The sequence below is a fragment of the Etheostoma spectabile genome, chromosome 3 (assembly GCF_008692095.1).
Source record: "Etheostoma spectabile isolate EspeVRDwgs_2016 chromosome 3, UIUC_Espe_1.0, whole genome shotgun sequence".
Lineage (NCBI taxonomy): Eukaryota > Metazoa > Chordata > Actinopteri > Perciformes > Percidae > Etheostoma > Etheostoma spectabile.
The window spans coordinates 4,021,391-4,033,659 of record NC_045735.1 but is presented as its reverse complement, the minus strand read 5'-3'; the positions used below and the strand labels follow the sequence as shown (position 1 = coordinate 4,033,659).

Sequence of the window (12,269 nt, the reverse complement as noted above, 5' to 3'; positions counted from 1 at the left end):
AGTAAACTGTTAACGTGCTGGACCAGATCCTGATGTAATTGACAAAGTTCTCGACTTAACAGAAGAAGAACTGACACTGGCGCGGGGGCCCAGCACCTGTGTGTCCAAATAACACTATATGTATCTGTTTCATGACTTTTTTAAAGGTGAATGCTACATTAGCCTGTAAAGGAAAAATAATTTTTTTGCACGTTTTTATTTAGAAACAAGTTATTTGTATGAAAATAAATCTTAGTGGTAAAAAACGGTCATTGATACAAATATATCAGGCTTTCCATTCATTCAGCATTCATCGTATTCATTTCACCAAAGCAAAAGCCAGTCAGAGCACACATGGGACTGCAAAGCGGACCATCCAATCAAACGGCCTAGCTGAGTGCTTGAACAAAAGAATATTTAAAGTCAAAAGACAAAACAATACTGCTGAAGGTCCAATCATAGCGTATTATAACACATTTCGGAGCTCATCTGCAAATCCCTCTTGAAATAGTTCTCTTCCACGGGACAGGTGTATGGATAGTCTGTGGGGTTGTAGTAAGGAGGATATTCAGGGGCAGAGACGCTCTCCTGCTGGCCTGGCCAACAGTGGGGCAGGCAGTAACAGTCCTGGAGGCTGCAGTGCTGATAGTGGAAATGCTCTGAGGTGAGGCCATGGAAGCTGGACTCCATCCTGGTGGGTGAGGCGTAGCAGGAGGAGGAAGAGGAGGAGAAAGAGTCCTGTGGCGAGTAGCTGTTGTGATCCATGGGGTTGTAGATCTTAAGTGACTCCGGTGAGGAGCAGGGAGCCTGAATGGGAAAATGAGAAGAAGACGTGGTGGATGGTGAGGATTATTTGTAGCAGGAGTTGGCAACATGTGTCCTGTCATTGACATGTAGGCCACAGGCTCACCCAGGACACTTGTGAGTGGTGTTTTAGTTTTGGTTTTCAGTGTGAATGGGCTAAGTATACCTTTTCTATACTACTGTAAGAATAATGTTCCTCTGGTGGTGTGTAATTGTACTAAGAATATTCACTCAATTTAACTTTCTTTAGGCTGTAGTTATTAGTTGGTTACACATTGGATTATTTTACCAAGCAAAAACAAACGGATCTGATTATCAACAAAACAATATGAGTCGCTCCAACTGTACCCACAGGCTACACAGATATAATTACTACACTCTGAATTCAAGCCCAAACACAGGTCTCTGCAAAGCAGATGCAGCCATGCCAAACCTATATTCCAAAACTATACAATTATGTTTCCTGGGGTGTTAGTGATCGTTCATTAATGTAAGACCATAATTCTATACTGAAAACACTCCAAATTACCAAACTGTCTTTTATTTTTGTTGTAGAAATAGACACATAAGCTTGAAGTACAGAATTGCAATACAATTGTTGTTGCAATAAAACGCTGTTTTTTTAAATGGAGTTTGGTGGGGTCAGTGGGAGAAACCTACCATCCCATGGCCATAGTAGTCGGCATCAGAAGAGAGTCCATGGCACCAGGGCAGCGGGAAGGTGGGAGGGGGAGGCATTGAGACGTTGTAGTTGTTGTTGTTGTTGTTACTGCCACTGTAGCCGTTCCCGTGCAACATCATGTCCCCGAACTGTTGCTGGATGTCGTTAAAGGTGATCTCTTGCATCTGGGTGTTGCACGAGCTGTCAGGGACGGGGAACGAGGCGGCGCGCAGCTGGAAGGCTCGAGCTCCACAGCTGCTCGCGTCCGCTGAGGGGATGGCAGGGGGAGGGTCCACATAGCGACCTAACGGAATTAAATAAATAAAAATGCATTCAACATGATATATTCATCAAGTAGCTTAAAAAAATGATGAACTCGCTTCACATGCTATCCCATGTATGTAATACATAACATATACATCTCGGCTGCACACCAAAGTTGAGAAAATAGATCCGCCCACTTTTGCTACATTTTTAAATACAAGTTGTCGATATTAGAATAAATGAATATAATCAATCTACCGACATATAGAGTGAATGGGGGAGTGTGCATTCATTAAAGGTGCATGATAGTATCTGCCTGACAAAAGACCACAGGAAGACATTTAAATAGGCATATAAGTTCAGAGTGTGATGTCATGACACCATCAGCCAACAGTTTTGAATTTAGCCTTATAAGACGAAACGCTGCACTTTTTGGAAGTGATCTTTCATTACATGACTAGAAATGCATTAGAAGTTGACTTTTCTGAGTGACTGAGGCTTTCATGTGAGTATGTTGTTACTGGTTCAGATGAATCATTGCATGTTGCTGTCTGTCTGCAGGGAATGCTGAATGTTTTTGACTTTGCTTCTTTCAGATCAATCCTACCTTCAGTTCCTGCTTATTCAGTTGTTTCACTGCAACCAGTGCAGATTATCCAACAGATTACTAAACAATGGGATTGTAGTTGTTATTGTGGTTGTTTTTTGTAGTTTTTTCTTCTTCTTTTAATTAGGATCACTGCAAACTACCTAGCAAATGTGTACTTAAATTTGCAATGTATGCATCGCCAATGTACGGGTAGCCTGTACTTGTTTGAAGTCAGGTTGGATTCATTTGCTGCACTAGGCTTTATCTAATTCAGATGTAATTGGTTTATTTAACATTAGACACGTGTAGGCTACGTGGACATTGCTGCTGGGAAACTTACTTGGAAAAGTGGACGCGCAAAGATCCTGAAGATCCAAGCATGCCTGTGATATCTGTGATTTCTGTTCAACAGGAAGAAGAAGGGGGAGGAGGGGGGAGAAATACAACGTTATTAGATATTTGACTTTGACGGAGATATAGTCCGGTATTTAGTTTTATTTCCTTGCAAATGTCTGTGTGCGTGTATGTGTGTGTGTGTGTGTGTGTGTGTGTGTGTGTGTGTGTGTGTGTGTGTGTGGGGTGTGGTGCGGTAAATGGCTTTGTTTAAAAAAAAGAAAAAGAAGGTTGGGATATGTTCTACTTGAAGGGTTAGTCAAGCATTTACAGGGACAGCTTTTGCTTTACTTAATGTTTAAGTTTTTTTTATTCTGCTTTGTCAGGGAGTGAGAAAGGCAGATTGACAGGTTGACTGTAAGGGTGTATGGAGAGAGAGGGAGAGAGGAGGGGGAGGCAAGGTCGAGGGCGATACAAAATGAAGTAAGAGAGCAAGAGAGAGAGAGAGAGAGAGAGAGAGAGAGAAAGAGAGAGGGGGGAGGAGGAATAATTACCGTTTTAACTTGTTTGCCGTTTGCCTCCCGGGCTCTGAGTCTCTGCAGAAGCTCTTTGACCGTGGTCTTCACTCGTACGCCCTGGTACACCCTCTTATCTGCATGAAGACAACAACATATGTCACTAAACACTCTCCTTTGGAGTAGACAATGGCAGACTCCTCTCCACTCTACACTGCTCAGCCCCCCACCCCCTCATCCGTTTAAGCACACAACATGTTGTCTTCCGTCAAATTACAAAATATACATTGCGTTTTCCCCTAATAAAATGCAATCTCTCCATGGAACGGTTATATCGCCATTTTGTCCTACACCCTAATACAATGTTAGGTGTAAGACTTTGTGGTAAGTAAGATATAACATATGTAACATAGTATATTAAATGACAAACTGTAGTTTTGACTGTGTGTAGCGCATAAAAGTCAAAGTTTTGACCGAATCCGTGTTGCGTAAAAGTGCATTATCATCGATCAGTACGCGCCATGGCTCCGTGTATTTTCGCCCGCTTGTTCCGACCCAAGAGCTCCCAGTGGTCCCGGCCAGGGATCCCTCTTTACGGCACAACTATGCTCAGCTTCCTCCTACGCCGCGAGCAGCCACTTTAACTGCAGCATGATTGCGATCCCCTCTCCACAGCCACCCCGCCCAGACCAGGAACAAAGGAAAGCTGCACAAAATGCGCTACCGTAAGTAGCCTATACATTTATGACCATTAACTTATATACGACTGAATTAATGTTGAAATTGTAAACACGGATCAGTCTAGATGTTGGGATACGTGTAGGATCGATTGGTAAAGTTGGATAAAGGCGCTCGGCGCGAACGCGTAAAACGCAGAGAGCTGTAAAGAGTCTGTGAATCGATCGGTAAATCAAACTTAAACCATTTCTTCGTAAACGCGTTGGAGTTGTTGGTATGAGCCACAGTTGTGTATAACAGTCGATACCAATGTAAATGTTGGAATCGGTTTGAGCAGCGCCACAACTATCCAGGAAAGTAATCTCTTTCTCGTAAACGCTTTACGCAGTTAAGTTCCATTATACCGGTGTGTCCGGCTATCCAGTGAAAATTCTGTTTTAGGCTTTAGTTTGATCAGATTGTTGTTTCAAGAGCGAGTTCAGCCGCATACTGTTTAGAATTCAAACCGAAGCTCCACTCCAATTTGGATATTTGCATGTTAAAAGTGGAAGCTCTATGGCGCTTTTACGGAGAGTAATCTGCTGTATTTTCCTAAAGGTGAAGCTTGAATAATAACCCAGAAATAACGCCTCGCATAGGTGTACGTAATGTATGCCTAAAGGCGTAATTTAAAGCACCCAGGAGTGGTGAACCGTTTGCAAAAAGACGATTTGATAAAGAGACGAAGCCTCGACAGCGAAACACCATCTGATAAATATTCATACAGTTAATGCTACTTCATGATTTGTCTTAAATGTGGCAAACAGTGGGCTAAAATTACACGGCAGACACATCCCACTGTAACACGGTTACTCGTAACGTCCTCTTGCGCACAAGCAGCACGGACAGAGAAGCTACGGTGGAAACGTTGGTAGTAATCTTTCATAAGGTGTCAAAGTACAAATAAAGTGTGGAAGTACAAGTCTACATGTCATAGTGTATGTAAACAGACATAGAACATATGAATTTAACACAATGCATCCATAAAAGTGTTTGACTGTTTGAATGGAAAAGGCCTCCTGATCCACTAATCAACTGGAAACAGGTGGCATTAAAGAACAAAGATTAATCACTTGAAATTTATTTTTTATTTTGGTCATCTTATATGTTATTTAAAAGTGTGATTAAAATGTGCATCCACAGGAAAAACCTCCTCCCTTTGCACATGGCGCTGGTGTGCTTTTAATTTCGCTACTAAACATTCCTTTTTTTTCTCTTTTTTTCTTTTCTGTCTAACAGGAAAAAATGCCACAAAACGATTTCCAGACAAAAACCCCGATGTGAAACTCACCAGACATGATTGTTGAGATGAAGAGAGGCTCCCTGGAGAAGACCTGTGGGACTCCACAACGTCCTTTTCTGCCTCAGCAAAATGGCCAAGAATGAAATTTGCGCAAAAGTATTCAAAAATCTCAACACAAATGTCCTGCAGCAGAGCCAGAGCATATAACAATATTGTAATATAGCTGGGGACATATTAGTTTGAGATTTTCTCCCTCCTTGCATTCTATTTAAAACCCCTAGAACTCAATGATTTGACAATGATTTGATTGCGCGTTACTTTCAATTTGAATATTCAGCGGCAACAGAGTTTTACCAATTTTTCAATAAAAAACACTTCACATTAACATTGTATACGCTTCACTATAATGTAATATAGTAGTATTTCACACTTTGACCAAAAATAAACCATAGTTTTATTAATTTTATGTTCCTTTTGCAATATCAGAGCATCACACCCCCTCATTAAGCACCACAGGCCTATATGCTTTTTGTGCACAACTTTAACAGCGGTTCACCTTAGATCTGCGATCACGCATTCACTGCGGCCAGTTTACATGACCACAACATATTCAAAGATATCTTTAAGCTTTATTTCATAGAACACATGCCAAAGTGGCAAAGAAGTGGGCGTGGCAAATGACAGTAGCCATCTTTGCCATCGCAGGCCTTGAGCTCCTCTTTCCAAGTGCACTGAGTTCTCCCACCTGCTGAAGGATGCAGGGGGGAGACTTAGCAGCTCTTTGCTTTTATAAGTTTACCTTTTAGATACTTTAAATTTAAAAAAAAATAAACAAACACAATTGTTATAATTTACAATTTCCCAGTGAGGAGCCACAGTTTGACAGGGACCATTTTCACATTTAAATGTAGGCTACCTTCTTAACTCAACACCAAGTCACTTCCATATATATTTGATTAAAGCTAAAATGCTTTTATTTTAGCTCATTTTTATTTTTAGAAGGTTGCATTGAGAACTTTGGCAGCTTCGTGCACCAGACAGCAGCAATATATTCAAATCAGCCGGTACAAAATGTTGCAACCAACGGACGTTTTCTTATTTGTTTTTATTCTTTTTTTTTTTAAATTGGGGGACACATGACAAGTAACACAACTATTAGAAATTACAGCAACATTAAATAGTTTACACTTATGTCGTATAGCCAGGTGTAGGCTACACATCTGGAGCAATGCTTTCTCTCAGACTGGTCAAACGTCATCCAATTAATCCCGGAATTATAATTATTATCATTAATACTACGATAGTAGCTACCACGACTATTATACTTATTGCTATTAGCCTATCAGTTGCAGTTGTAGTTGCAGTAGCCTATCCCCACTCTACACAGAAAATGAAAGATTTTGATCAGTAGGCCTATTACTTGTTCATGTTTAATATTTGCCCATTCAAAAGCCATCTTTAGTCATCTAAAGCACTTTTCATAAAGTTCCCTCTTCAGATTAGTACACTCATAAAACCCCTTTCTTCTCTGGGCTCTGCTCTCCCATCACATGCATGGCTTTTGCCCGTGCTGTTGCAGCGCAGCGGCTCCTCTTCCCTCTGCAGCAGCGGTGTTGGAGCTCCAGCTAGTGGTCAGAAATCAGAACGTCTTCCCAGCTGCACCGCCCGCACGTCCGTGTGTAGTCGCTGTGTATGTGCTCTATACAACATGAATTGTCCAATATTAATGTTTCTTTCAACCACTTTACAACAATTTTCCATTTCTTGTATTAAAAATATAAACCCAGATCAAATAGATTTTGGAAGATGTTGTGTCACACGCACGCACACAGACACACACACACACACGTTTATGTGACGATGTTCCACCAGTATTTGCACACATAGTCCCTCCAAAAGAGCAATAGGTTACTGGGATGAGTTTCTCAATTTAGTAGATGGTATACAAACATTCTTATGAAAATATGGAGATTATTGAAAATTACAGTTCCTCATAGGCTGAACATAACATAACATAGTGTTACATTCCAGACAATGAATCTGAACTAATGTTATTCAGTTGCTTGACTTAATTTACTTGACTTAAAAGCTTAATTTACAAAAAAACCATTGTGTCTAAAAGCCTTTTGGATAACACTTTATTTGAACCCCCCAAATGTAGCATTTACAAACAGTAGGCTATAAATAAGCAATTATTAAATGGCTTATATAGTGTAGTTTTAAGCAGTCATAAGGATATTTGTAATAATTTGTATAAAAATGTCTTTGTTGACATCTAGCTATAACTCCTCCCATGAAGCATTCATAACTAGTGTATAATTTATTCAGTTAACAACTTATAACATATATTATCATAAACAACTGTATGTCATCACTAGTTTTAAATGTGTTTTTATACAGTAACAGTAATTTACCGCTAAATGTATACAAAGGTTCTATTTTGAATAGGCTTTGCCCTCTAAGGCTACATTACTGGGTTAATCCGTTCGCGCATGCGCAGTTGTGAAGATTGTATTTCCCGCCCTTGCGTCCATCACGGGTCTCAACTACGTCCGCACATATTGTATATTAACAGAGCGGACCCGTTGCTTTTCGCCCTGGGTAGTCGGGGAGGGGGTTTGCGGGTGGGTAGGCCGTCTTGACCCCGTCAACACCCAGCGATCGGCTGGAAGAGGATTCCTTCGACGGGAACAAATCCGCTGGCTCGACTCTTTCCGATAATGACCCTCTTACCGGTTGTCCTGTCCTGTCGCTCTTCGTTGTTGGGAGGGCGGGAGCTCGTAACAGCTGGGGATTACGGAGTCCCGCTACGGCGACTGTCTCCGTTCCAGGGAAAGAGCACCCCACCAACGGCGTTCTCTTCTCTCTCCTCCGCAGCAGGCCCTGTCCACCGCTAGGTTATTGTTCATGACCTGTGTGAACGCCGAGTAGCATTCCCCCTAACCTAACCCGGGAGATGGACGGCGGCGGTCCCTGCCCCCGACGGTCCCTTTTTCGTCGGAAGCCCACACCACCGTCTCCCCCAAACTAGGTCTATGCCTCCTCCATTAGCTCATGACAGTGGACCGCCTTGGTGGCTGCGGCGCTAAACAAAACCGTTGCTTGCTAGCATGTCCGCTAGCTCCGCTGTCTTAGCCATGGCCGCTTAGCTGTGGCTGTTTACCGCTAAGGCTGGGGCAGAGATTGGCCTCCTCCCTCTCTCCCCCACATAAACTGCCTGGAGCTGTCCACGGTGCTGAAAGTGTTACAACACTTCACTCCAGTGATAGCGTGGAGACATGTCGCTGTGCGCACAGACAACGTTACGGCCGCAGCATTCATAAATCGTCAGGATGGCGCACGCTTGGCCCAGCTATTGAAAATTGGAAAGCCAGACGCCACCTGCTGTTTTAGGGCGGTTTACATCCCCGGGGGTTTTGGACTGCCACATAGGCTATGGAGAGAGAGCGGTTTGTCCGCAACCCCTGGTAAAAAATAAATAAATAAAAAACTGACACAAGCTTATCTCAGAATGCTGTCTGTAAAGACGCTGCTTCTCCAGTAACCCTTTAAAACTTTATATTGACATTTTTTCACGGCATACATTGATGTTAAATGCATACAAGGTGGCAGGATGGTCTGAACTGTTTTGCACGGTCTTTCGCTGTACGTTTTATTGGTAAATGTGAAATGTTCGAGTGACACACGTCTCGTCTTCATATCATCAAACACGGAAATGAATATGACAGGGAATATTTTCACATTTTCACATTCTCACTCCTGCTTGGTCAATGGCAGCACACGGGACTGTTGGGATTGTTGGCAGTAATGAAAAAAAAAAAAAATGCGATAGGGAGACCTGGGCCGTCAATCAATGTCTTCCAGTAATGCGGGTACCTGATTGGTCCAGCCGTAAAAAACTGTGTACGCCTGCTTACGCGTCTGAACCCCTTAATTCTCATTGGCTACCTGCCAACGTGGCAGGTACATTGACAGTGTTACCAGCCCATTGTAAAATTTGCCTGCATTTGGCAAGTGGTCGGGTGTTAATGTAAGGCCCTGGTAACTACCCTTCTGAAAAAGGGTAACTAATCATACGTTACTCTTTCAAAAACAATTACTACCCTTTTTTGTGTACCTTATTGTAAAGTGTTATTGCTTCTTGCTCTGACATCAGCTAAGGAGAGTAAGTGACTTATGTGTGCTGTCAGTTTCTCTGTCCTGCCTCTCCATTAGAGGGGATGGGAGTGCAGCCACCTTACAGCCAAATCCCTCTTTCACTCCAAAGGTTCTAACTAGTTCTTTTTGGGTTTTTTTGGTGGGTGTTTTCCCTTGAGGGTTTTTTCCCCCCCGCCACATGCCAACAATGCGGAGGAGGCTTCTCACCGTCTGTGTCCGGTGCATGCTTTATTCACAATACATTTTACGCATGGCGAATATCCGGAAAACGCAGCATTTGTTTGTGCATTATAGCGAACACTCCCAAGGAGCAGCCTTTTCAAAACAGTGTCTGTACCACTGGCTGTGTGAGGCTATCACCCAAGCGAATTAAATTTGTGGACGTAGTTGAGGCCCGTGCTGGACGCAAGGGCGAGAAAGAAAATCTTCTCGACTGCACATGCCCGAAGGGATGAACCCAGTAGCGTAGCCTTAGAGGGCTACGCCTATAACCTACTCATAGAATCTGGAGTTACAATACATAACTATCGTCATTTGTTGTAATAGTAAATTGTCACCACCCAATGTCTAAATAAAAAATGGATTGAGAGAAAAAAAAAAAGTTTACCACAACATTTTAAATCATTCTGAATTTCACTTAATGCTTAACACACATTTATTTTAATATTAATGCACATTAACCCCCCAAAATGCATGAGCAAATGATACATTAACATCTTAAATGATTTCCAACACACTATAGAGTCATAAAAGTGCATCTCACTTAAGTTAAAGTATTTTTGACTACATTGAACAACAGTACAGACTCACTTCAAACATTTTTTTAGAAGAGCAAAGTTTAAAGTTATAGTATATGTGAAAAAATGTTTGTCAAATTTGATGAGAGGAATTATTAAAAGGAGCCTTTGAGTCTTACCGATTGTTCTTTTATCTTTTTTGAACTTTAAAGATCTTGAATGGCAGCTTTACTGTCTTTTTTTGTTAGCTAAGTCAAAGTTGTCAACAAAACATTATGAAACACCAACAAAAGTCCTCATATCTGTCGGTTTTTATGCTCCACATGTCTGGAACTAACTCCCAGAAAATGGCAGGTCTGCCGCAACCCTCAGATTTTTTTAATCAAGGCTTAAGACCTTAATTTTGATGCTGCCTTTCTTTAAATAATTGCTAATTTCTTATACTGCACTGTAAATTGTATTCTTGTATTTGATCTGTTTTACATTTTACAACTGCTTTTAATGTTTTATTCTGTGGATGCTGTTCAAATTCAAGACAGGTATCGTGGAGCTGTCAGTGTTTGGGCTGGGCTACTTTTCTTCAGAAGGTTTGGTCAAGTTTGCCTTCACTACTTCCACAGATGACACAAAAATGGACATTTCAACCATTGCAGCTATGCATCTTAGCCTCTCAGCTCACATGCAAACTAGTTTTTCGTAACCTCAAGCGCAGCATGTGGCGTTAAGGTGTTCAAGCTAACTCCGGTCTGTGGGAGGCTTGTCCTCGTTGTTTATTGGGTATTGTGGAAATACACTAAAGATCAGCCTCACACCATTTTCAAATCCTACTTGTTTATTTTCACCTACACACAAATATGTGGACATATGTAGCCTACTGTACATATTTTAACAGATCAATAATGTATATATTTTTTAATTAGTTGAGTTACTCCAGGCTTATTAACCTGTATCCCCAGCCAAGTGTGGGATTACCCCCTGGGTTGCAAGTAACACGTAGGTTAGTTTTTATATAGCAAGCACATGTCCTCATATTATACATTAGGAAAATGACAACCCTAATTAATCAACTTAAAAAAAAAACATTTGATTATTTGTTTTTTCATTTTTAAGATTATGGTGTGTTATTTTAGTCCATGCTAGTCACTCTTTTATACAAATCAACAAAGGCCCTTTTACATACTCGTAGAAATTTCACATCAGATTGGTCTGCAATGTGGGCACCTTGGTCAACAGAGGATGCCCCACACCTCCCAACCTATCGACTTCAATCCTCTCTTTGTAAATGCATTTAAATTGTCCTGTCAACAAAACACTTCACATCTGATTGACTGAGTGAGTTTTCCCTGCACGGTCAAGTGTTTGTTGAGTTTAATTGTCTGTTAAACCTCCATCTTCTTATAAATATTGACCATCAGGCCCGTCCTCTAGTCAGTAGGCCCTCCTGATCTCGTAGGGCGACCAACAGCTCACTCCATCTTCCTTGGCCCAGGAGGAGTGCGCCTCGCTGTTGGGAGGGAGGCTGGTGTGGCTGTCGGCTGCCTCCTCTGTCACCATCTTGGACACCAGGTCGCTGATGGGAGTGCTCATGTAGGAAGGGCAGGGGAAGGAGGTGGAGGGTACCTGGTAAGAGGTACTGGTGGTTAAGGGATGGTAATGGGCTTCCTCCATGGAGTGCAGGATGTAGGGCTGGCTGCTGGAGCAGGGGGCCATGGAGGAGCCTCGGCTGGGGGAGCGGTACTGGGAGGGGCTCCCTGGGGGCTCTGGGCTGGGCATGGACGGCGGAACGCTGACTGAGGCCAGGCTGTCCGGACACATAGACTCCACCTGGGATACTGGCTCTGGAACTGACTGCTCCCATGAGTCTCTCTGAGGCAGGAAGACAAAAGGAGGAGAGGACAAATCGTTCATTCATTTCCTCTAACGACTAAAGGAAGCACCTGCCATCAGATACTGTCAGACAGCCTGTTCATATCAGAACAGGAGTGCTTTTGTGATGACATGATGTCATTTATATTTGGCCTCAACTCTTGTACACCTGATTTCCTGTTTCCCAAAATGCCCTGAGGACGGTTAAAGGCATTCGTGTTGCAGTTAATTATGTTGGTAGGCAGGCAGCTTTTTATTTTTGAAAGGCCAGTAATTTCATGGATCCAGGATACTATGCATCCTGATAAATTTCCTTTGGCCTTTGGAATTGAAATAGCCCCACATCATTACATACCCTTCACCATACCTAGAGATTGGCATGGTTTTATTTCAGTTAGCCTAA

General features: G+C 42.2%; 2 protein-coding genes and 1 long non-coding RNA gene across 4 annotated transcripts in view; 1 reads left to right on the top strand and 2 right to left on the bottom strand.

Annotated features, from left to right (window-relative positions):
• Positions 1-183: 183 nt before the first annotated feature.
• Positions 184-5,343, bottom strand: linc.pou2af1 (lnc RNA pou2af1). The gene is made up of 5 exons (XM_032509975.1): positions 5,154-5,343; positions 3,185-3,282; positions 2,638-2,698; positions 1,444-1,748; positions 184-786 (listed from the first exon to the last, which is right to left on the bottom strand). Exons 1-5 carry the CDS (start codon positions 5,158-5,160, stop codon positions 436-438), a joined length of 822 nt encoding a protein of 273 aa, XP_032365866.1. The 5' UTR covers positions 5,161-5,343; the 3' UTR covers positions 184-435.
• Positions 3,277-6,487, top strand: LOC116683720 (uncharacterized). Its single transcript, XR_004330691.1, has 2 exons — positions 3,277-3,870; positions 5,102-6,487. It is a non-coding gene; the product is annotated as an uncharacterized LOC116683720 (long non-coding RNA).
• A 3,601-nt stretch (positions 6,488-10,088) lies between these two features.
• Positions 10,089-12,269, bottom strand: part of pou2af2 (POU class 2 homeobox associating factor 2) — a 12,995-nt gene continuing 10,814 nt past the window's right edge. The window contains exons 5-6 of one of the 2 annotated variants that reach the window (XR_004330687.1): positions 11,354-11,866; positions 10,089-10,762 (exon numbers count right to left, since the gene is read on the bottom strand). Coding sequence is in view for 1 of the 2 variants with exons in the window: in XM_032509970.1 (XP_032365861.1) it covers positions 11,429-11,866 (438 nt within the window). In the remaining variant the exon portion in view is untranslated. Of the gene's footprint in view, positions 11,867-12,269 lie in introns of both variants that reach the window. The other variant, XM_032509970.1, reaches the window with a different exon arrangement.